General features: G+C 41.4%; 1 protein-coding gene across 1 annotated transcript in view; it reads right to left on the bottom strand.

Annotated features, from left to right (window-relative positions):
- Window positions 1–10152: 10152 nt before the first annotated feature.
- Window positions 10153–25938, bottom strand: part of LOC308102611 (fasciculation and elongation protein zeta-2-like) — a 28489-nt gene continuing 12703 nt past the window's right edge. Inside the window, exons 5-9 of the mRNA XM_080452404.1 lie at window positions 25505–25632; window positions 23812–23967; window positions 19365–19440; window positions 18282–18347; window positions 10153–15228 (exon numbers count right to left, since the gene is read on the bottom strand). Coding sequence (XP_080308530.1) covers window positions 15212–15228; window positions 18282–18347; window positions 19365–19440; window positions 23812–23967; window positions 25505–25632 — 443 coding nt within the window. The 3' untranslated portion in view covers window positions 10153–15211. The remainder of the gene's footprint in view (window positions 15229–18281; window positions 18348–19364; window positions 19441–23811; window positions 23968–25504; window positions 25633–25938) is intronic.

The following is a 25938-nucleotide window of genomic DNA, read 5'->3' on the forward strand; positions in this document are numbered from 1 at the left end:
ACTTAAGTAAATGTACTTAGTTACTTTCCACCACTGGGTTTTACTGATGTTAAGTTTAGGAATACGGTTAGGTTTAGGCATAGTTTTACTGAGGTTAAGGTTAGGAATAATGATTTGAAAAATGATTTGTGTGTATACTCTCTATCGGGGTTCTCCCTGCAGTGTGTGGCAGTGCCGTGCTGCCAGTTGGTGCTGTGGGAGGCACTTCACACACATGTCAATACTGCTGTGCTGTGCTGGCGGTGTTAAATGGCCTTTAGACAGAAACAAATAAATAAACACATGTCACAAATAGCTAAAATAGCAGATCTACATATAGTCTCATTTTCCTACTTACCCCAAATCACTGGCCATGGGATCTATTTGCAGAATTGCCCCTGTCGTCCAGTTTCCCCAGCAGCCCTCATACTGTAGCATAGAGTGGAACGCATAAGCATATCGCTACTTAAAGGGCAAGACCACTTTGGTAGAGGTTTGGGTTGTGTAGTTACCTTGCCATGATGTAACTCCAAAGGTGGGCAAGAAATAAAAAATAATTGCTCCATTGATTAGAAATTGATAATTCAAAATATGCTCCTCATTGACTTACATTGTAAGGTAAAACTTCTCTCAAAGTCACTCTTTTAGCACAAAAACGAACGCAAACAAAGTTGATTCAGACAATATAGAACATCACCAAACCCAGTACTGTTTTGTTTTTTTTATAAAAATGTCAACTTCCTGTTGATTTTGCCATTTTTAATAAGTAGAAAACCCGGACTGGATCGGCGGATCCGGATCCAGATCTTCAAATAGTAAAATCAATGTAAGTCAATGAGGAGCATATTTTGAATTATCAATTTCTAATCAATGGAGCAATTATTTTTGATTTCTTACCCACCTTTGGAGTTACATCATGGCAAGGTAACTACACAACCCAAACCTCTACCACAGTGGTCTTGCCCTTTAAGTAATTTGTTGCGGTCAAAAGTGATGTAATCTGTTATTAGTTGTCATTGCACACGCATCCTTGCCTATATAGGTCGTCCCACACGAGCCGCCACAGTCTCGTAAATCATGTTTTGGGGGGGGGGGGGGGGCGTTTGGCACAACTGCCAATCAAAGTGACTGCACTGGCCAATCACAGCGCGTCTTTTTCCGGGACTTGGCAAAACACAAAACACATAAAACAGCTGTTGATCTGTTTATCAGAATACGGCGGCTAGTGTGGGACAACCAAGGCATGGATGTATGTGTAATGACAGCTAATAACAGATTAATGAATGGACTCCTCTCTAGGGCTGCTGGGGAAACTGGACAACAGCTATAGGGGCAGTTCTGCAAATAGACCCCATGGCCAGTCATTTGGGGTCAATATAAGTAAGAAAATGAGCCGAAACGATAGTCTGCCATTTCCAATTGACTATACTTTTACTTCTACTCCACTACATCTCAGAGGCAAATATTGTACTTTTACTCCACTACAATTATTTGAAAACTTTAGTTACTTTGCAGATACATATGAATTATTACACACACATAGTAGGACACTCTAATGCGTGAGGGGGGCCTTTATTTTGCCATAACTTCTTTCATTTTTTTTAAATAATTTTTTTTAATGTTTATTTTATTTGAAAGTGAAGTATCCCTTTAATCACTTTAGCCCCGTTTTATACCTAGGCTATTTGAAAATAGCCGATCTACAAGCTCACAACGCGTCACATCGCGACGCGTTGTGAGCTTGTAGATCTGCTATTTTCAAACATTTTAGTACTTTTTATTTTGATACTTTAAGTACATTTTGATACCAATACTTTTGTACTTTTACTCAAGTAAATTTTGAATTCCGGACTTTTACTTGTAACAGAGAGTACTTCTACATTGCAGTATTGATACTTTTACTTAAGTAAAAATTTGAGTACTTTTCCCACCACTGCTCTAGTCAACTAAGTATATAGGGTTGAAGTGATTTATAAATCCATCCAAATGAGAAATAGCCACATAAGAAGTATACATGTCTGATTTGTTTGTGCTTTGAACAGACAGAGTACATTCTACACTATTTATCCTGCTGTAGTAAAGAAACTCTTTCACTGTAACTAAAAGGTCTCTCCTTGTCATGGTTGGTGCTCCAGGCCCTGAACAAGGCCCCCTTCACCAGGGAGAGACCCCCGCTGGTGCCCCTGCCCTTACAGAAGAGAAGCCCTATGGTTGCCTACACGCCCCGCTCCTATCTGGTACCACGGTTACACCACACACCCACAACAAGCACTAGAAAGCAAAGCAGTACAAAAATGTGTGATCAATTTAAATTATATAATAAAATGTGAAGGAAAAACATGTTTCAAAGATGAAAACATGGCCGATCTACAAGCTCACAACGTATTGCGATGCAACAAGTTGTGAGCTTGTAGATCTGCTATTTTTGCTCTCGTATGACAAATTACATAGGGCGTAACTTTTCTATGAATTGAATACACATTACCCCAATGGAAATAAGCCATAGTGCTTTCTTGGGTTCAATCCTTTTAGCATTTGTATTTGTATTAAACTGTACTTTGTGTTTTTTTTCCGCAAACTGTTAATAAAGTATTCATTCAATCAATCAATCAATCGTGGTTAAGAACACTGTGGTAGGGCCTGTAATGATACAGAATGGACACTACTGCAGTGCCCTCTTGTGGCGGTCTTAGAACAGTGCACTGTGTTTGCTTTCCAGTTCGACACAGTCCCAGATACAACCAGCTTCTCCAACACTGTCACACTGAAGGGCTTCACCATGCATCTAGAGGTACATGACACTGTGTGTGTGTGTGTGTGTGTGTGTGTGTGTGTGTGTGTGTGTGTGTGTGTGTGTGTGTGTGTGTGTGTGTGTGTGTGTGTGTGTGTGTGTGTGTGTGTGTGTGTGTACCAATTATTAGTTTATGTTTTCAATTTCAACTTAGTTTATTCGTTTTTAAAGTTTTGCTAATTCAGTTCTTATTTTCTTTTAAATGCTAATTTTTTGTAAATTTTTTTTACATTAGTTTTAGGTTTACATTTTGTTTTTTATTTTTGTAATAATATTTATTTTCAAACATTTCTGAAAATCTTGATCTGAAAAACTTCTTAATATTTTTTAAACTATTTTTGGGGGGTGGGGAGGAGGGGAGGAATACATTAATAAATACATAAAAACAATTATAATAATAGGAAAGGTTTAAATATTTACTTGCCCCCGACTTAAAATGGGTCACCTCCAGGGCCGGATTACCCATAGGCCGTTGGGGGCGAGTGCACTGGGGCACCAAAAAAAAAAAAGGTTTTTAATAAGAATTAAATAACATAACCTTAACATAACCCTAAAACCGAAATAAAGTAACCAAAAACCGAAAAGAAACTAACAAAATCCGCCAATATTTTGTGCGAGTGCACGATTTCGGCGCCCGCACGCTTTGCGCGCGGGCGCCCTGGGGCACACATAGTGCTAATCCGGCCCTGGTCACCTCCCAACGTTTGAGAAACCCTGACTCATGTGTGATAGATAGGTAAACCAAGAACCTATCATCAGCCTAAAACAGTGTTAATATCCATCTCTCAGGAAGTCATAGACATCAAATGCGAGGCCCTGGTGGGCGGCGGTGCGGACCACCACCACCACGGCCTGATGGCGGACGGCGGCGGCGGTGAGCTGGGCATCCTGAGCGTCTCCACCCTGCAGACACAGAGCGCTCTGCACCGCAGCATCAGCCAGATGATGGACGCCAAGCCCCGCCCCCTCCCCCCGCCCGCCGCCGAGCAAGAGGACAGCGACAGCGTGTGGGACCCCCACGTGCAGGGGGGCCACGACAGCGGGATGGTGAGAGACCCCATACAAAACGTACGTTAGGCGTAGCGTCGCTGTCGGGGGGGGGCAGACAACCTCTTATCTCCTCATAACACCCTACTTGATCATAACTACTACAGCGTCACGCTAAAGTGTGAAAAGTAGCAGTCGAATTGTAGATCTGCTGCTTTTGATATTTTTGAATTTGAATCCTGAAAAGCAACGGTTTTGGACATATGAGGTTTCCACCCGACAGAGACGATGTTTAGTGTCACATTTCTCTAACATTTTGTGTGTTATAACCTCAGCGGTTCTCAATGTGGGGTTCCCTCCAGGGGGTCCTCCGGGGGTCCTCCGGGGGTGAACTAATGAACGCACAAACTGGGGGGGCTGGAAGGTTGAGAATCACTGATATACATTACCAATACTTATTTTCTCATGCATATTGTTGTCGTCAGGCAGAAACCTTGCATCTCTTTATTTCAAAGGTATTTGTAAATGAATGGCCTACTCCATCCATCGCATGGCAGTGGCACGCAAAAGTAGCAAAAATAGCTGATCTACAAGCTCACGACACATCGTGATATGACGGCTTGTGATCAAAAACATTTGAAAGTGGAAGTGAAAGTGCTTAAGGGGCTTTATATTTAACCAATGACAAATATTCATAACAGCTTGTGACTAAAAAACAATGGATCCATTCGGTTCTTGTTTTCCATTTCCTGAAAAGTAATGGGTTTTGGTTTCTACCCCTCAGCAGTGGTGGAAAGTAACTAAGTACATTTACTTAAGTACTGTACTTAAGTCAAATGTTTAGGTATTTGTACTTTACTGTACAGTATTTCCAATTTCCAATACTTTTACTTCTACTCCACTACATCTCAGAGGCAAATATTGTACTTTTACTCCAATACATTTACTTGAAAACTTTAGTTACTAGTTACTTTTCAGTTATAAATTGATATTATGAAACATACATTAACCACTTCAGCCCTATTTTACACCTAGGCTATTTGAAAATAGCCGATCTACAAGCTCATCATGTCGCATCGCGACGCGTTGTGAGCTTGTAGATCTGCTATTTTCAAATATTTAGTACTTTTACTTTTGATACTTTAAGTACATTTTGATGCCAATACGTTTGTACTTTCACTCAAGTAAATTTTGAATTCTAGACTTTTACTTGTAACAGAGTATTTTTATATTGCAGTATTGGTACTTTTACTTAAGTAAAGAACTTGAGTACTCTTTCCACCGCTGCCCCTCAGTGACGACATACAGCACAGTACACGGCTCGGCTCATTGAAGCCAACGGTCTCTTCTCTTCTCCTCTGTGTTCACAGTTCATGGACGACGAGGTGTTCGTGGACACGGTGAAGGGCTTCAGCACGGTCAGGAAGGAACACACCATGTTCCCAGACACCAACCTGTAACGTCAGGACGTCCCGTCAACCATCAACACCACCACCACCACCACCACCACCCAGCCCTCCTCGGCTTCTGACCTCCGCAACGCGTTCAGAGACCAAAGTGACGTTCTCACATTAAAACGTACACATGGCGCCTAACTGTGTCACTGTGAACGCTGAAGTTGACAAAAGGGCCGTCAGCCACATCACCCGAAAAAGGCGTTCGTTCTCCTTCTTCCTTTTAACCCAGAGGAAAAAACATGAAGGTGTGGACCGTCCGCAGGGGCAAAGCAAGACGCCTTGATGTTCAATAATAAGAGACATGGGGGGGGGGGGGGGGCGACCTTCCTGAATGTGATCTGTACTGTAATTATACGCACAACGTGGAGAAGATACTGTACTTAATGTACATACAGTACAGTATGATGTTGCCCTGAAACATGACCGTCATATCATGACAGTCATGGCGGAACTTCAACCTGGTTTTGACATTTTCTCCATCAACCTCCAATGTTCAGATTTCAAATATAAAGTGCTGACCCCATGGCCAAGGATGTTTCGAGTTGAAACGGGCGGGTCTAGGTACCCGTATCTTCCGTATTGTTGAATAAAAAGCATTTAAATCCGATCTGTGGCCATTTTCTCCGAATTTTCTCCATATGCTTTTGTGAGAAAATGGCCGCCGATCGGATTAAAATGCTTTTTATTGAACAATACGGAAGATACGGGTACTTAGACCCACCCGTTTCAAGTTGTTACATCGGTGGCCGTGGGGTCAGCACTTTATATTTAAAATCTGAACGTTTATGTAGATGTACGGGTTGTAAATGGATAAAGTGCCAAAACCAGGTTGAAGTTCCGTCATGACGCTTGTGACAGACGTCATGTGAACCATGGCTAGTAGTACATGACGCATCTTGAGAGAAGATGCAAGCACTTCATACTGTTGTTGTTTCAGGACATCAGTCAAATTGTTCTAAAGGACATAACATGACGTCTCTTGTTGTTACGTGAAGAGGCACACATCTGTCTTAGATCTATCTAATACATTCACTAAATCTCTGAGTCGAGTGAGTGAGTGAGTGACCGGTGTATCTCGAGAATCGCCCGACCGATCAGCGGGATGAAACAATTGGCATGCGCATCTCTCACACACACACACACACACACACACACACACACACACACACACACACACACACACACACACACACAGCTCGCCTCTGAGTCTGAGGAGCCACTCTGTAAAAAATAACATGGTGTACATTAATCGATAGAAAAAAGTCATTTTGAGGGTTAACTATCCCTTAGTTTCAATCTATCCAATATACTTATATATATATATTGTGGCCATGGCTTACATACAGTATTGAGAGGTCATCGTCTCTTGGTGGTTATGATTCTCTGGGGAAGAGATTTCTCTTCTAAAAATGAATCATTAATGTAATGCTGTAATTTCTAATATGCTGATTTGTGGTCTGGTCTTTAAAAACCTTACAGCGGTTGGATCGTTCAGGCCCGTTCAGCGTCACTGTCACACAACTTGATGTGTTATTATGTCTGCAAGTAGAAAACTATTCCAAACACCCAAGGATACTTCCAACGTACGTTGTGTGTTTCAGTTATAGCAGGTTCTCCAGAACATGTGAGAACTTTGGAGTGTACCGGTCGGCTACACACATAATGCAAAAACCTTTTAACACTCCATCAAGCTCTAAACAACGTAAAAGGAGTGGTTCTCAAACGTATTCATGTGAAGGACCCCCAAATTGACACCCACGGACCCACCATTTGAAAAGATATGCCAGGGACCCCCATAAGAAAAGATTTTTTACGGCTCTAGCAGTTGATTCTCAACCATTTTAATTTCAAGGACCCCCAGTTTGACATGCACGAGGCTACGGACCCCCATTTAATGGCATTTCTATCTCTCCCAATTTATATTGTAAATTCAATGTTAATGTAACTCTGAGAGTGTACAAATGGCATTTGGTTCCATTTGTACACTCTCAGAGTTACAGACCCATAAGGGCCCATTTGGTTCCTAACTATCCATCATTTAGCTGGGGACCCCATGGAACTCCCTTAAGGACCCCTGGGGGTCCCCAAACCCCACTTTGAGAACCAATGACGTAAAGGAGGTGACATGTTTTTGCTTATAAAATACGTGTTTAATTAGCTCTGTGTTGTGACAGTAATCATTGCTATATAGAGTGTTTGTTCAGTAACATGGGCCTCCCTGTCTCTCCAGCTCTTTATTAAACAGAAAATACATGTTCAGATCAACCGGTTTGATCCAGTCAGGAGAGAGAATTCATATGGGATTGAAATTATAAATGATTGGAACAGAAACACAATTGTAACTGGAACACTATAAAAACTGAAACTAATACAGGTCAGTTCCCTCTCGTGATTTGATCAAATAGTTTTTTGCTGTATTTTTACTTTACTGGAGTATTTCCGACTTTTACTCCACTACATCTCAGAGGCAAAGATTGTACTTTTTACTCCACTACAATTATTTGAACACTTTAGTTACTAGGTACTTTGTAGATTTGGACTTCGGCTAATTGCCGATCTACAAGCTCACGCAGCGTGTCGCTTTGCGATGCGTTGTGAGCTTGTAGATCTGCCATTTTCTGAAAGTGGACATTCTGCGTAATGAGTACTTTTACTTTTGGTACTTTAAGTATATTTTGATGTATGGTGGTATTGATTTGATTTACCACCTCAAGTAAAAAAAAAAAAAACTACCACTGGTATTTTCTGTTTACTATCAGAGCTGGAGAGACCGCTGTTACTGAACAAACACTCTGTAGCAATTACAATCACAATATATAGCTTTAACTTTTTAACAAAAACATCTCTTAAACCCCCTTTAAGAGACGTCTCCATTTTCATCCAAGCCATCAATGAATTGTGCATTTGTTCACTGAAGTAATTGTGCTTGACTGTAATAATGAAATGTTTTTTTGATAGGTACAGTATGGACAATTTGCGAGTACAGATTTTATTTAATAAAAGCGTGACACATTAATTTCTCGTCATAAATTGCACTGCAGACCGGGGTTGATTTTGACAGCAAATTTTGATTTAGTATTGGTCATAGTCTTTTGAATAAAATTCCATGTAGTTTTAGTCATATTTTAGTCATCTGAAATGTTTTAGTTTCCGTCTGGTTTTGGTCGACTAAATATCGTTAGATTATAGTCGACTAAATCTACAGTTGATTTAGTCGACTAAAATGTATGTTGGCGGTGCCTTGATGGCGTCGTAATGGCAGATTTACACTTGGTTGCATGCTGAAAACAGCAGATCTACAAGCTCACAACGCGTCGCAGCGCGACGCGTTGTGAGCTTGTAGATCTGCTATTTTCAGAGAGCAACACCCGAGCGCAACCAAGCATAAAATGACTTGTCTTTTAGTTCTACTGGATCTCTTCTCCACTAGATCCCTCACTAACATTTTAGTCTAGTTTTTATTTGTTGACGAAATTGTCAATATATTTAGTCTTACTTTTAGTCATCTTGGCTTAGTTTTTATTTAGTTTTTATTTAGTTTTCGTCAGTGAAAAAAGGTAGTCGACGAACATTTTTCGTAACAGTTTTAGTCGACGAAATAAACACTACTGCAGACCGTGGCAAGTATTCACATATTAATTTATTTGAAATGAGCTGCAATGCAAATTCGGGCACAAAAAAAAAACACTTTTGTACCGCTACAGTCAATGATATGATTACAAAACATTTACATAATAAATTAATGCGCTGCGGTCAAGTACCGTATGAGACTGTAAACATAAAAACCCCAAAACGCGGGAAAAGAATTATATTGCATTAAAAACAAAAAAAACAGGAGTTTATTTAATGTACAAAAATTCCAGGCGTTTACAAAGGCAGCCTATTCTTGTCGTTTGTGTTGTTGATATATAAATATAAATCTCTAGCGTGGTTTTAATTCATATATCTTTTTTTTTTAAAAGACGAGTGGGGGAGGGGCTTCTTCAGCCTGAGATACCATTGGCCACTTCACCACAGGATTGTGGCCGTCGTCAGGCAGAAACCTTGTATCTCCGTATTTGATCCTTTTAGGCTTTTCCATAAATCAATGTCCCGTTTTATTTTATTTGTATGACATCATTTATGTCATGTACAATTACCGAAAAAGAAATAGGCTATCTACCAGTGCACAATGTGTCGTTATGAGACGCATTTTGAGCTTGTAGATCTGCTATTTTGCTACTTATGCTATCAAATAGGGCGTTAATTTACCCAAAAAACACAAAAAGGTAGAATATGGAGATAAGAGGTTTTCTGCCCGACAACAAGGATATAGGCCTACATGTCATATTGTAAAAGAGGGAGGAGTTTGACAGTGATCCCATGCTCCGCCCACCGTCAAAGCTCCGCTGGCGATAACGTTTCTAATCGCCCCAATTAACCGAATTAAGACCGGGACGCATCTGTGTCATTTTCAGATTTCTTTAGCTATTTAAAAAATAGCATATCTACAACCTCATAGAGCTTGTAGATCTGCATTTTTTTGGGGGAAAGTCTTTAAAATGTGTACTAATCTTTAGTTTGAATATATATATATATGTTTTAAAGCGAACATTTGTAACTCAAATCTTTGCTTCTGGGGGGGTCCCTGGAACAACATATTTTGAGATGGTGGTCGGCGGCCAAATACAGAATAAGTTTGGTTGGTCCTTGACATGAAAAGGTTTGAGAACCACTGATTATAGCAACATACGTTTTTTTTGGGAGGGGGATTTGATGAATTCTGTTAGGATTTAGAAAACATTTGTAGAATCCCCATAAGCCAAGATTTGAGTTACAAATGTTCGCTTTAAAAATATATATATATTGAAAGATTTGCACACATTTTCAAGATAAAAAAAAAAAAAGCAGATCTACAAGCTCATAGCACGACACTCGGTGCCGCACTATGAGCTTGTATATCTGCTATTTTTGAATAGCCAAAGAAAATGACACAGATGTGTTCCCGGATTGAATGGGTTAATAGCGACATTATTACTTATACTGTAAAAAAAAAAAAAAAAAACATCAGTTATTGAAATGCATTTTGCAGCTGTTATGTAAAGTGCATGCGACACATGCTGGGTTCTGAATGCTTTAGAAGCAAGCTGGCCATGTTGGTAAAACAACAGCAACAAAATATGTACATTTACAATAGAACACCACTAAGTTCTCATGTCTTCCTTTACAAAAGATAACATTATTTATGGATCCCTCAACAATGCCAACAACCCTTTGTATAACCTTCACTTATATCCATTATTTAAAACCATCTAATTTTCCTTCCCTTTCTACCATTCACATTATATTTTTCTCCGCCACAGTAAAAATCCTCATTATGTTGATTCAACTCATGTGTTGAAATTGGATCCTTTATGGGTTGGCTTTATAACTGAGGATTTTTTTTCACTGTGTAGCCGCAGGCAAAAGAGCTATAATTTCAATCGCAGCAAACCAGGCCAAGGCTAAACTTACAACAGGAGAGCAGATAAGGACAAAGGGGAGCTGGTCTGAGACATAACACACCTCATCACGAATGGATTCTGTCTCATTAGTCTGTTATAAAACATGCCAAACAGCAAGCCATTCATTTTATTTCTACGATGCAAACTAAAAGGTGTCAGAATGCCACTAAATGCTACGTCCAGCTATCATTACGGCAGCTATTACAACCCTTTACTAGATCTAGATTGCTACGACATGACATGACATGACTATCATCCCTAATTAGGTCCTTGTGGGTGCTATTGAAACGCTAGCTACGACACTTAGTCAGGCTCTAGGGACTCACAGCGCCAGTCAAGTTATCTAAGGCCGGGTTTAGACGACAACCCGTCTCTAGAGAGAACGGCAAAACGCCGTTGCGTTCTCACTTTTTATTTTGTGTTTAGACGGAGACTGATTGAAAACGCTGCAGTGTGCATGCCAGGCGGCTAGGTGGCGCTGTGTGACACACTGCCAGGTCACGCATGAGTAGAGCAACTCCCGTTCTACTTCCTATCACAGTTGTTTGTTTGGTTGCCATGTCCGCTTATTTTAAGCGACTTTGTTTCTAAAGCGTATAGTTGCTTACTTGGGCTTGTTTCCTAATGTTGTTTAAACCAGTGGTTCTTAAACAACTTCATGTCAAATTATGTATTTGTCCACAAACCCCCCCCCCGCCCTTCTGAAAATATTTTGTGCCAGGGACCCCCGTACAAGATTTGCGTTGTTAAAAAGTTTCAAAAATGTTCCAAAATTACCTCTTTTTATTTTTTCAAGATTATTATTATTATTATTTTTCTCATCTTTCAGATCTACAAGCTCACAACGTTGTCGCACCGCGACACGTTGTGAGCTTGTAGATCTGCAATTTTCAAATAGCCGTAGCCTGGTCGCTTCTTTTGGGCTTGCTTTCATAGACCTTATTGCTTATTTCGATGGCAGAATCTGGCAACACTGGTTAACACCGTATTCCATACGTTTCCAAACATTTCATGTTTACACGGAGACGCGAGGCGGAGCGTTTTAAAAGATTTCCACTGTGGAAGGGGGTTTCACTTTGTTTTGCGGTTTCAAACAGATAACACCGTCTAAACGGACGTCACATCTGATATTTGATTTTGCCGTTTACTCTTTTGGCCGTTGTCGTCTAGATGGGGCCTAAATGCTAAAGATAATCAAAACATAAAACTCATTTCTACAAGACAATCTTTGCACCAGTTTTTTTTTTTAAGAAAAAAGAAGCTACTCCCACTTAGTCAAGCATTCACGGACTGCTAGTTTGAAGCTTGTTTAACGTGGCTTCATGGCTACAGGCAGCTTGTTATGGCACAGCGCAGCACAGCCTGGTCGCCTATAGCTGCTAAACTGATGCGAGAAACGTATAAAAAACACTTTCAACCTGGCGTTCCTATTTTGGGCATGTTGTCCATGGGCAAAAAAAAATAATAATAATTCAAGAGATATTGCAGAAAAAGAAAACAAAACACATTGAAGTGAAACAACTTGTGTGTTTCCTTTGAAAACCGAGCGACAACACCGGATGACAAAAGTATAAATCAGGCTCAACACTGATACAGTACCTGAGAGCTAGATCACACCTGGTGTGTGTGTGTGTGTGTGTGTGTGTGTGTGTGTGTGTGTGTGTGTGTGTGTGAGAGTTACACCTGCTGGTATCGTTTCCTAGTCATCTGTGGATCAGTGCACAGACTCACTGAAGATGTTTTGGACATTAGACCGATCATCGGTCCAATAAGACATCACTGCCATATAAGATACGATGAACCTGGGAAATGTTAAAAGAACGAGCACCGAAATATGATCATCATCATCATCATCGCCCCGCCATTCAGTTTCTCAACCGTAAGCCGGTTGCCATAACTACAACGCTCGCAATAACACCGAACAGTAATCTGGTGAGATGCTTGATGGATACCACCAGATCACTGAGATATCTCAGTAGATCACATGACCAGATCACCGACAGATCCCAAGAATCACATGACCAGATCACTGAGATCCCACTAGATCCCTATTGTCACGTGACCAGATCGCTGACAGATCCCACTAGATCCCTAGAGTCACGTGACCAGATCGACGACAGATCCCACTATATCCTTGCAGTCACATGACCAGATCACCGGGAGATCCCACTAGATCCCTAGAATAGCACACAACATGAGGGGGTTGACAGATACCACAGAGATCCTATGAAACCCATGAGGTTAAGCTCAAATAATACACTAAAGCTATCAGATGAGACATCAGACCTGGCAACGCGACGTCTCAGATTATGGTATGAATGGCTGAATGACATTTTATCTATCAAACTCAAAAAGGAGCAAAATGTACATTATGAGGTATTTGTAAACTGATGTGACGTCAAACTCCTGAAGCTATAGATTCGTACCCTGTCATACGACGGTGTCGCGTGCCGAAAACAGCCGGGCGTAGCGGCGGCGGCCATTTTCTGGTTCCATCGTTGCGGACCCCATTCCTTTTTCCCATAGAGATTTCCAAAAATATTTATATCGATTAGTTTAAGCCTAGAATCAAGCCATCCAGGATCCTGGTGAATCATGTACCATAAAACATTTGTTTCTGTGAAAAAGAAAAGTTGAATATTTAATTATATGATATACTATATTTAATAAATACCCTTTGTTTTGGGTTTTTTTTTTTTTTTACATACATTTTTGGAAATCTCTATGGGACAAAATGATGGTCTGCAACGATGGAACCAGAAAATGCGTTACGACAAGAGAATATCGTCTCTGTCGGGTGGAAACCTCAAAACTGTTCACTTTTCAGGATTCAAGAGGTTTCTGCCTGACAACAACGATAGGTTCAACGTTTATGGAGTTCAACACGGCCGCTGCGGGGTGAAGGGCCACGGACGACGACTACGACTAACTAAGTGAAGTGGCTACTGGCAGCGCCAAGTCCCTAAATCTCTCTTAAAAACACAAATTCATTGAAAAATATTATTCTGTACATGTTTGTTCTTTCAGCTAAACTTGCTAAAGTAATTTTTTTTCCCTTTTTCAAGAAGTAACTTTTTCTTCTTTTTTTTTCTTAAAGTCTCCAAACTGTGCAATGTCACAACGTAGTATACAAAATATGTCATTTTTTATAATAATAATAGATTAACGCGACTCTATAGAGCGTATAAAGCAGCATGCAAGGACAGAGGGGGGGGGGGGGGAGGAGCTCACTCCTCCAGCTCTGACAGCTAAAGGGTGTTTCTCTTCTTTTGTTTTGAACCGTGGGAAGCAAGAGCTCTGATCCTCACAAACACCTTATGCCACAAATCAACTAATGCTATTAAATCAACGCTTTCCAAAAAAACAAAACAAAAAGAGGGTAAAACAAGGGTGCTTTTGCGTGCGTGTGAGACACTGCTACCAGCGAGACTCAAAAGGAGAGACTCTGGCCAGGAGTTATTTTGTCCATCAGGAGTGAAACCGAGGGATCTACAAAAACACACTTGGGATCGGCCAAAGTGGCATTTTGACCGTCTTGTATGGCAGTGGTTCTCAACCTGCGGGTCGGGACCTCAGTGGGGGTCCCCCACATGTTTTGGGGGGGGGGGGGGGGGGGTGTCCCCAGATGACAGTAAAGTGACAATTTAACTTTTAAGACCTTTTTAATGCCTAAAAAGAAAAAAAGAAAAAAAAATGAAAAGAAAAAAAGGCCATTACTGCATCAAAAGTAAATCGACAAACTATAAAAACTTGTATCTACAAGATCTACAAGCTCGCAAGCAAGTTGCGAGGCGTTGTGAGCTTGTAGATCAGCTATTTTTTACAATATTTATCTGTGGAACAGACTCAAACTAAATGTAATGCCTCAACTCAAATATCATTTTTATTTTATTTCTTTTGGGGGGGGGGCAGTTCAAATATGATTATTTTGGGGGGGTCGAGGCCTGAAAAGGTTGAGAACCATTGTGTTGTCTGGGTCCTTATTCATGATGTCTGACCTGTGGCACTGACATGACGCCACAGTCATTTAACTATTCCAACAGCCACTGGCTTAAACAGTGTGAGTTGAATTGTCTTAAATAATACTGATTACTGGCTCACATAAAGAGACGTTATCATGCGGGACAGGGACAGGATTGTGAAAAAGAACAAACTGTAGCTCTCAAGCGTTAAAAACGGGGTTAAGATTATGTCTGAAAGGAGACCAAACGGCCCGAGGGTAAAACTGTGCGAGTTTAAAATATGTACGTACACAGCAAAAATCCAGATTTGTAACTTTGACCCTGAAAAGCGAGAGTTATGCTATGTACTGTGTGCCATTCTCCAGGACAAACAACATGTCAGAGAAAAAGGGAAAAAACTGAAAGAAAAGACCATGAGAGACGATGAAGTCTGTTATTAGAAATAAAGGAAGAGGGGGGGGGTGGCATTCTGTCATCGTCCCGTTCCAGAAATCCTCAAAACGCTGCTGATGTTCCGAGCAGGAGGAGGATCAGGAAACGTTGCATTCCCATTTATGTTGGACAAAGAACTGTGAAGACAAGAAGGAGAACAGAAGCGGATTACTCCTTTATCAGCCGTGTCCCACATTATTATTTTCCCCAGGATGGCTGGGGCTTGTGACTGACTGACTGATGGGGGGGGGACAGGGAGCGCTCATTTTGCTCCTTCACGTCATAAATGACTCCGGCAGCACCGTTGGGCGGCTTGCCAACTCGGACGGCACGCAACCTTGAGGCTCGTAAGCCCTGCCCTGAGACATCAAGTGACTTAAGGACATTGAGCTAACACAAAACGAGCGCTCCTTTCCCGTCCCTCCTGGGGAAAACAATATTGCAGTCCCAGACACACACATTGCAGTCCATTCGGTGGTTCCATTGGTACACTCTGTGTTAGGGCCCGTGTGTCCACGGAGAGCCTTTCGTTCTGAGCACAGCAATAGGTCGATAGGCTCGAACATTGTAAGTGTCCATAAACGAACACTCTGGATGATATATCCAAAGCGTTCCTCCTCTCAACAAAACGCTTTCCGTGAACACGGCCCCTTAGATGGGTTAGGGGAGGATGGGGGGGGGGGTTAGATAGATAACAGGATAATTAGCTGCAGATGAAGAGCACTAATGTTACACCACAGGAACTAAGAGCTTGCCGTTAAGAGTACACTTGGGAGGTTTGTGTGTGAGTGAGTGGTGCATTTTTAGGGATGTTAAGCTTATAGCCTGAAACAAACTCCATGCAAAGTACGCCAACGCTTCAGGCTAAGACGTAGAGCAGGGCTGATGCAACTTTGATGATGGAGAGGGCCACTATATTTCCACACTCACTCCAGAGGGCCACATTGCATATACTGTCTCTCCGTAATTCTTTAACAAAAAGGTATAGCAAAAATAGCCGATCTACAAGCTCAATTTTGAGCTTGTAGATCTGCTAAATTGGAATCCTTTTAGTTATACTTATGTTAACTTTGTGAACTTCTAATGCAAATACATTGGACATAAAAAAAGACACTAGAATTTTAATACTAGTCATTAAGCTACTAATATAGACTGAAGTAATTAAAGTGGGTCATGTTTGCATGTTTGGAATTGCAACAGCTGAAATCAATAATATATCAGTATTCCGATATTAACCTGCAGGCCGCATTAACCCTTTAAGACCTGAGGCGATTCTTAAAAATGTTTTCTAAATCCTAACAGTTTTTTGAAAAAAAATAAAAATATATTTTTTCACGATTTTTCAAAAATAGTAGATCTACAAGCTCATAGCGCGGCGAGCTTGTATATCTGCTATTTTTGAATAGCCTAAAGACATCTAAAAGTGACACAGATGCGTTCCAGGTCTTAAAGGGTTAAGTGAAGGTGGGGGCCGCATGTGGCCCCCGGGCCGCCAGTTGCCCATGTATGATGTAGAGTGATGTGTGTTAGCGGGGGGTCCTGGTGTAGAGTGATGTGTGTTAGCGGGGGGGTCCTGGTGTAGAGTGATGTGTGTTAGCGGGGGGTCCTGGTGTAGAGTGATGTGTGTTAGCGGGGGTCCTGGTGTAGAGTGATGTGTGTTAGCGGGGGGTCCTGGTGTAGAGTGATGTGTGTTAGCGGGGGGTCCTGGTGTAGAGTGATGTGTGTTAGCGGGGGGTCCTGGTGTAGAGTGATGTGTGTTAGCGGGGGTCCTGGTGTAGAGTGATGTGTGTTAGAGGGGGGTCCTGGTGTAGAGTGATGTGTGTTAGCGGGGGGTCCTGGTGTAGAGTGACAGGGCCGTGCAGAGGGCACTGAAGGGGCAGGCGCTCAAAGTTTAGAAAAGGGCACATCTGCGCGCGTGCCAATTTTTGGGGTGGTCTTTTTGTGGGGTCATTTATTAGGTCATTTAAATTATAATTATAAATGATAATGATATGATAGTAAAATTATAAATATTTGTCAAATGTTTGTCTTGATAAGGGCCACTGGTGTTGGGCAGGCCATACAAAAAAAGGGCACCTTGAGGCAAAAGGGCAGGTGCTCAAGCACCAAAACCCCCCCCCCCCTCTGCACGTGCCTGTAGAGTGATGTGTGTTAGCGGGGGGGTCCTGGTGTAGAGTGATGTGTGTTAGCGGGGGGGTCCTAATGTGGAGGAGGATGTGTGTGGAAGGTGTAGAGTGCCTCAAACAAACCTCCATCTCCACTCTTTAAGCTCTCATACCAGAGCTATAGAGACACAGCAGTAGCAGCACAGAGCAGAGACAAGGATGGTACCAGTCAGAAAGGACCACGTCATTTACCCTTTACTCCTTCATCATCACCTTCTTAAAATAATGGCCTAAAAAAAGTCACTGATCCTCAAACTTTTCCATGTCAAGGACCCCCAAATTGAAATGTATCTGGCTGGCTGAGGACCCCCCTCTAGTTTTTGTGTTTTAAACTGAAGAAACAGAACCAAATAATAGAATCTATATTTATTTTAAAAAATATTACATAACATGGGCCATTATTTTAAGATGATGACGTCATGTGGAATAGCCACATGAAACGTAAACCTGGGTGTGCCAAGCAACTTAAGAACGCTCTTTTATTTTTATTTCAACAAAGTCTCCTCATAATAAGACACCATTCCCGTGCCCCAGTTCCTTTCTTCCACTGTCTATTGTACGACTGTAAGGAATACGTGAAAAGAACAGCACTCAAGTACCAGTTGACATGAGACATGAGAACCAAGACTCTGAGTGCCCAGAACTACAATAAAACACACTCAACAAAAAACGGCGCTCCCAATAATCATTGTAATTACAATCTTGTGTGAAATAAAAATTTAAAAGTATTATTGAGAGTGCTGACCTGGTCGATGCTGTACAATATTAATGTAGAAGTCGTATAAAAGGCAGGTGTTTTACCTTTGATAATGTATTCACGGAAGGTGTTTTACCTTTGATAATGTATACACGGAAGGTGTTTTACCTTTGATAATGTATACACGGCAGGTGTTTTACCTTTGATAATGTATACACGGCAGGTGTTTTACCTTTGACAATGTATACACGGCAGGTGTTTTACCTTTGATAATGTATACACGGCAGGTGTTTTACCTTTGATAATGTATACACGGCAGGTGTTTTACCTTTGAGAATGTAGTCCGTTAGCAGGCTGGGTACCTTTTCACTGTCATCCCTCATGGCGTGGAGGACTGGAGGGGGAGAGCAACCAGAACAAAGTGATGAAAAGACAAGAAATAGAGATTGTCACACAACCGGGCCATGAGCAGCTGGTGATCTCAATGAGCACATCGTCTCTGTCGGGTGGAAACCTCATACCTACTTTTGCTGTCTAGTTTTTTATTTGAATCCTGAAAAGTAACAGTTGTTTTGGACATCATTTGTCCAAAAAACTGTTACTTTTCTGGATTCAAATACAATTTAAAAAAAAAAACAGGAAAAGTAGCAGATCTACAAGCTCAAGTGGATCTGCTGCTTTTGTGTGACTCTGTAGAATGAAATACAGAGATAAGAGGTTTGTGCCCGACAGCCTGGGGTGGAAAAAGTACTCAAATGTTTTACTTAAGTAAAAGTAGCAATACTGCAATGTAGAAATACTCTGTTATAAGTAAAAGTCCGGAATTCAAAATGTACTTAAAGTAATACAATGCAGGTCCACAAATAACGATTTTTAGCAGCCTCTGCTGGTCATTACCGTCACTGCAGGTCGTTCGTTTATTCCTGCGTTACCCAGAATTCCATTTGTTTTCACCGGAAGACGGAAGCGTTTCAAAAAGCGTTCTTTTAATTGTTTTATACTATCTGTGGATCGTTTCTCTTAGCCAGAGGAGCTTTAGTTACCGTGAGCTGTGTTTTTTATTTGCTGTTGTTTTTCGATCTTCAAATCCTACAATCTCTTAAAAACAGCGTGAGATTCCTTTTTGTTATTAGCGCGGTAGTTCCTGGCCAAACAGGAAAACGGTGCATTTCCGTTTCCGTCATTTTCGCGGGAATGACTACCCTAGCCACCGTTTCAATATAAAATAGTTTATAAAAGGCTTTCGGGGGTGAAATTCATGGAGTGGGTGTTGTGAAACATTTGCCACTCACAAAAGATATACAATTTAACTTTAGTTTTGTTGAAAAAGTTACCTAGTATTACTTTAAGTAAAACATTTGAGTACTTTTTCCACCACTGGATGCGAGTGTGCTCCATGTCGAGTACTGACTTTTGGTGAGGATCTGGAGGTCTTCAACGGACGGGGAGCCTGCTTTCTTCTCATAGGGGATGACTGTGGTCAGATACTGATGGAGAGAGAGACACACATAGAGACTGTATGAGATGATGAAAGAGTTAAAGAGCCTGTGAACGGGAAATGCGCCGTTTTGGGCATTTCCTGCTGAGAGCTGAGGTTTTTCTGGGCGGGGCTAAACACCTCACCTGATGACAGATCAGAGTCACAGATAGCGTAATTCCTAACTACACCAGTCTTCTGCCACGGTGTCTATACTATACTATACCTGTTACGGCCAGCCGTATTTGTATTTATTATTATATATTTGTATTTGGTTTATTTAGGTAATTATGATGCTTTGGAATATTGTGGGATTATTTGTGGCTTGTTTTATATTGTTTTTCTATGTTCCATATAAGGTCATGAGTGGTGGTGGAAGCTGTGAGTCTGAGTCTGGGTGTGGTGCTGGTATGAGTGAGTGAGTGATTGACTTCCAGCTGTCCAGATTGACAGGTCCAGCCTCTGGCCCTGTTCCCCTGCTCCCATTCGTCGTCCCTTTGTCTCCGCCCAAGCCAGGGTTGGCTGTTCTCTGAAGCTCACCTACAAAAGCTCATTCTGCCCTGACTGTCATGGGGACTGGTCGCTCTCATGTGAAAGAGCAAGCAGAGATTCAATCCCTCTGTCTCCCCGAACCCATGTAGCCTGTTTGTTTGTTCCTTTGTCGTTCAGTTACTTTGTTTGTCCGTCAGTTACCTTATAGTTAAACCTGTTGTTTTCTGACCCGTATTATTGAGTTAGTTACTTTGTATATATTTGCCTATTTCATTCATTATTGTATTAATCTGTTCACTTGCCTTGTAGGGGTGTTTGGTCTTCTTATTTGGTTTAACCACTTTGTTATTTGTTTCTGTTTATTCATTAGTTAGGTAAGTAAGTTTAGCAATTGTATTTTTCTTTTGTTAGGTTTAGGTCAGGGGGTAATTTTCTTTAATAGGTAGACATTTTGCCAATGTAAACCGACACCCTGAAGTTTTTGGCACTTATGAAAAAAAGACAAAAAGAGCTTGAAATCTCTGCACAAAAAAAGGAAAATAAAATCAATTCATTTTTGAAAGCGACTTTGTCCTCCATTATTATGTCACCTCCCCTACCCTAGACAGGGGGTCGTAACAATACCCTAGAGTGCATCGCCATCTTTTGGCTAATGTCGTTGACATTTGTGAAACCACACAGTGCAACCATCAGTGATTAGCAACCATAAGGGGATCGATCATACTGGGGATAAATATTCTGTGACTACTTGAAAAATTAAGAAAATCTCAAAATCTCTGGCAGTTAATGAGTTAAGATGATGGAGGCAGGGCTGGGCAATTAATGGAATAATCCATGAATTCAACAAGGCTTCAGTAACTGGTACATTTGAGGATGAGGTCATTCTTTAAGAGGTTAAAAAAGAAGGAAAAAAACAGTGGTCGAGCCAACAGAAAACAGACAGTAAATGCTGTAACAGAAACAGTTATGAAACAGGATGGAGAAATACTTAGAGGAATAAAGTCACTCACTGAAAAAAAAAAATAGATGCCATGAAAACAGTAAAAGAAGGACAGAACGAAAGAGAACAGAGAGACTGGATGGAGAGCAACTCATAGCAGGAAACGCCAGCTGTCGCTGTGGAGAAACAAACTATGAAAAAACTTAAAAGATCAATGAAAACTAAGAACAGAACCCAAAAGGAAGGTGAAGAAACATGGATTAAAGCAAATAAAAGATCACGACTGATTTCTCTTCTCTATTATGTGATTTCTGAAACTATGCGAAAGAAGCCCCTCACACTAGTGTTGTTACCTGAACAATTATGTAAAATTATGATGTTTTAGTAATATTGTTCATGCCGTTCTACATACTGCCAACCAGGTGAAGACCTGAGGCTTTAAAGGAGTAGTTCACCCAAAAAAATGACTTATTTTCTATCAATTACACACCCCATGAAGCCTTGAATTCATGGAGAGTTTACTGTTTCTGTTGCATTCCTGAGCCAATAATTTGATAACAATAGAAATGCTTATGTATCCGGTAGGAGACACAAAGGAGACTCTTTGTGTCTCCTCACGGAGAGACTGCCGGTAATGAAATTATTGGCTTAGGAATGCAGCCGATCTACAACCAAGCTTCAGCCCAATCAGCCGTGGCGACAGAACTTTAAAGGGATAGTTCACGCCCAAAATGACTTTTTCCTTTGGATCAGTCGCCCCATGGAGACTTGAATTCATGGAGATTTTTTTGTTTTCGTCGCATTCCTAAGACAATAACTTGATGACCGGCGGCGGTTCCGGTAGGAGACACAAAGAGTCTCCTTTGTGTCTCCTACCGGAGCCGCTGCCTACCGACAAAAAATAAAACATATCCATGAATTCAAGTCTCCATGGGGGTGACTAATCCATAGAAAAAAAAAATTTATTGGGGTGAACTATCCCTTTAATCCATGAGAAACACAAACAAAAGGAAGCTCAGAGAGAGAGAGAGAGAGAGAGAGAGAGAGGGTGGGCCACCTGTTTGTCCCCTCCCGTGCCGCCGAAAGTTTGACGGAGGCCATTTTGAATGACATTGGACAGTCCCTCCAGAGTGAGGAGCTAAGGGAGCAGAAGGAAGGAAGGAAGGAAGGAAGGAAGGAAGAAGGGAAAAGAAGAAGATAAGGAGGTGATAAGAAGCACACGGTTACCAGTGTTGCCAGATTCTGTGAGAGAAACAAGCAACCAGGTCTAGGAAAACCAGCCCAAATGGGCCACATAAGCATGTTAACATATGCATCAGCTATTTGAAAATAGCAGATCTCACAAGCTCACAACGCGTCGCGTTGTGAGCTTGTAGATCGGCTATTTTCAAATAAAATCTTGCGGGGAAATTATAATAAGCAGATCTGGCAACCCTGACGGTTACCCTCTTTCAACCTGTCATTGTAGGGGGGGGGGAATCTTCAAGCCGATCTACAAGCTCACAATGAGTCGCTATGCGACGCACTGTGAGCTCCTTCCATTTGCACACTCTACCAGTTCCTAACAATCATTTAGCTGGGGGGGGAACACCCTGGAAACCTCCCCAGGACCCCCTGTGGGGGGGGGGGGGGGTACTGGGACCCCACTTGAGAACCTGTGCTTTTCAACCCATTCAATCCGGATAACGCATCTGTGTAGGGCTTTCACCAACTAGTCAACTAGTCGACTAGTATAACCACTAGTCGACCTTGTTGGTACTAGTTTTTTTTTTTGTAATTTGTTTTAATGCCATAGTAATGGCCCATCTTACTATTATTATTATCCTCCTGACTTTATTTTTTATCAAAAGGGGGTCAAAAGTATGCCCAATAAAAGCCTATATTGGGCAATGGGGATCCTTGGAGACGCTGCTGTGGTGCTGTGCTGCGGTGCCAGAAGCGCTTCCCTTAAAACGCCATAAAAATAAGGGCAGGAGGATAATAATAATAGTAATATAGTAGTAGGATGGCATTAAAACAATGCCCCCCCCCCCCTTTTTTTTTTTTTTTTATGTAAATTTTGACTAGTCGACTAGTCGACTACTACTTGGTCAAATGAGTCGACTAGTAAAAATCATTACTTGTGAATGCCCTATCTGTGTGTCATTTTAAGATTTCTTTGGCTATTCAAAAATGGCAGATATACAAGCTCATAGAGCGGCGCTTGTATATCTGCTATTATTATTATTATTGTTTATCCCACGATTTTGTAACCCCATTTTTTATGTCTGCTATTCTTGAAAAAGAAAGAATGTACAAGCTCATAGCAACGCACTCGGTGCCGTGCTATGAGCTTGTATAACTGCTATTTTTTGAATAGCCAAATTTATCAAAAAATTACACACAGATGCGTTCCCGGTTTGGGAACTCTTTGACTGCCACTGACGACGAGTTCCCTCGTCAGATTCTGCCAAGGCGCAGCCTGCCACGGCTTGTTTACTTCCCGTTTATTCCCTGTGGGAAAATGGCTATATCTCTGTTCCTCTTGCTTCACGGCAAAAACAACAATTCAAATGGCAACAGCTATGCAACGAATAACAGCGAGCGGACACATTTTTTCCCCTATACTAAAACACCCCCGTGCGTGTAGTGAGAACATCTCCGTGAGGACGGTGATCACGGATAATATTCCATGATGTTTTCAAAGGTACAGTAAAATCACTCCTTTTCGCTGGGAGTAGCATCACACTATTACACTGGCAGTTAAATAGTTAATGGGTTAACTGAGGAACATAACCTCGCCCCCCTTTGCATGCACTGCCTCTCCATGCTGAAGTGTGTTTTGCTGGGATGCGGCTGCCCGGTGTGTGTGTGTGTGTGTGTGTGTATGTGTGTGTGTGTGTGTGTGTATGTGTGTGTGTGTGTGTGTGTATGTGTGTGTGTGTGTGTGTGTGTGTGTGTGTGTCTCACCGTGCCCGGCACGTGCGTGCTGGAGCTCCTCTGGCCGTTGGGGCCCGTGGTGGTGCTGGTGGTGCTGCGGATCTTCCTCTTCTTGCGGAGCAGCTCCCGGTGCTCCTTCTGGCGGTTCTGCACGTCGATGAGCAGCGAGATGAAGCTGTTCTTCACCTGCAAACACACAGCGCTGTGTCACAGCACAGTCTCAGGGAATTCTCTGTCTGTGTGTGTCTGTGTCTGTGTCTGTGTGTGTGTGTGTGTGTGTGTGTGTGTGTGTGTGTGTGTGTGTGTGTGTGTGTGTGTGTGTGTGTGTGTGTGTGTGTGTGTGTGTGTGTGTGTGTGTGCATGTGTGTAAATCAGGGGTGGGCAACTTTGTAGGTGGTGAGGGCCACTAAATTTCCACACTCACTCTGGGGGGCCGCATTGGTTATCGGCACTCTCGCCAGTAGTACCCCATTACTTAAAAAGCCCATAATAGTCACATATGTGATAAGTAAGGGATATGAACGATTATTATTTGTTGTGTCTTTGTTTTTATTTAGCATTTAGTAATGCTTCTATCAACTTACTACAGCTGTACTACTAAACAAAACTTCACATTCCTGAGTATGCCTTTCAGAGTATTGCTGTAACCTTGGCTTAAAAATATACAAAAATGAACACCAGAATTATAATGAATAAGGCTTCTATTAAAATAAACGAGAGCACGCTCTACTATTGTAATTAAAATGGTTCATGGAAAGTTGCATGTTTGGAACAGCTGAAGACAATAGTTCACCATTTCGGATATGTTTAGATTACTTTGTGATTTCAATAGTGAAAAAAAACACAAAGATCCCTGGTGTAAATGGTAAATGGTTCATTTATAAAGCTCTTTTATTCAAAGCGCTTTACATAGATTGTGCCTTACATTCATCCACACATTCACACACACACACACATTCATACACCGATGCAATTAGGGGTTCAGCGTCTTGCTCAAGGACACTCCGAGACAACACTGACTCTGGGGGAGCCCAGACCGGCCGCTCTACCCCTGAGCCACTGCCGCCCAGTTACAGTACACCAGTTAATAAATTCAATCCAGGAACACATCTGTGTCATTTTAAGATTTGAGCTATAACCATTATTTGATACTTTGGGCTATTCAAAAATAGCAGATCTCTGAGCTCGTAGCGCGGCACGGAGTGCCGCGTGTGCCGCGCTACGAGCTCAGAGATCTGCTATTTTTGAAAAATCTTGAAAATTTGTGCAAATCTTTGACTACATATTTTTTTGAAACAACATTTTAAACTAAAATCTTTGCTTTTAGGGGTCCCTGGAACAACATATTTTGATGGGGTCGGCGGCCAAATACATTTAATTTTGGGGGTCCTTGACAAGAAAAAGTTTGAGCACCACTGATACAACAACAGTTTTTCAGAAAACTGGTAGGATTTAGAATAGATTTGTAGAATCCCCAGAAGCAAAGATTTGAGTTAAAAAGAAATTGCTTAAAAATATATATATATTGAAAGAGTTCTTTTTTTTTTAAAAAAAAAGCAGATATACAAGCTCATAGCGCAGCACCGAGTGCCGCACTATGAGCTTGTAGATCTGCTATTTTTGAATAGCCCAAATAATAAATAAAAAAATGACACAAATACGTTCCCGGTCTGGGGTTTAAGTGGTTAACGACATGACGTGGAGACAGAGGACGGGCTCTAACCTCCTTCTCGTAGTCCAGTTCGTCTCGTAGGGCCAGAGCCTGGATCAGCTCCTCGCTGTAGCGCCGTATGGCCGCCTCCACCTCCTCCAGCGTGGACGTCAACTCAGAGATGGACAGCTGGCGCAGCCCTAGAAGATCAAAACAGTCAGCAAACGACGGCAATATAACGTCTTATCAAAACTACAGTATATGGAAAAAAAACATTTCTGCCACTAAATAAAATGTTTTACCAAAAAAATATGTTTTACCTCTCGCTCTCTTGCAATTCAGAATTATATTTCACTATTTGTTTGTTTCGTTTTTTTTATGAGAGGAAAACAACTGAGAATTCTTAACTCTCTGCCTGCCAAAAACGTTTATAAATGTTTTTCTTTTTTTTAATAACAAAATAAAAAAAAATTCTTCGGTTTTTCCGTTCTTCACAAAGAACCAGG

This window comes from Gymnoscopelus braueri, assembly GCF_963280865.1.
Source record: "Gymnoscopelus braueri genome assembly, chromosome: 16".
NCBI lineage: Eukaryota > Metazoa > Chordata > Actinopteri > Myctophiformes > Myctophidae > Gymnoscopelus > Gymnoscopelus braueri.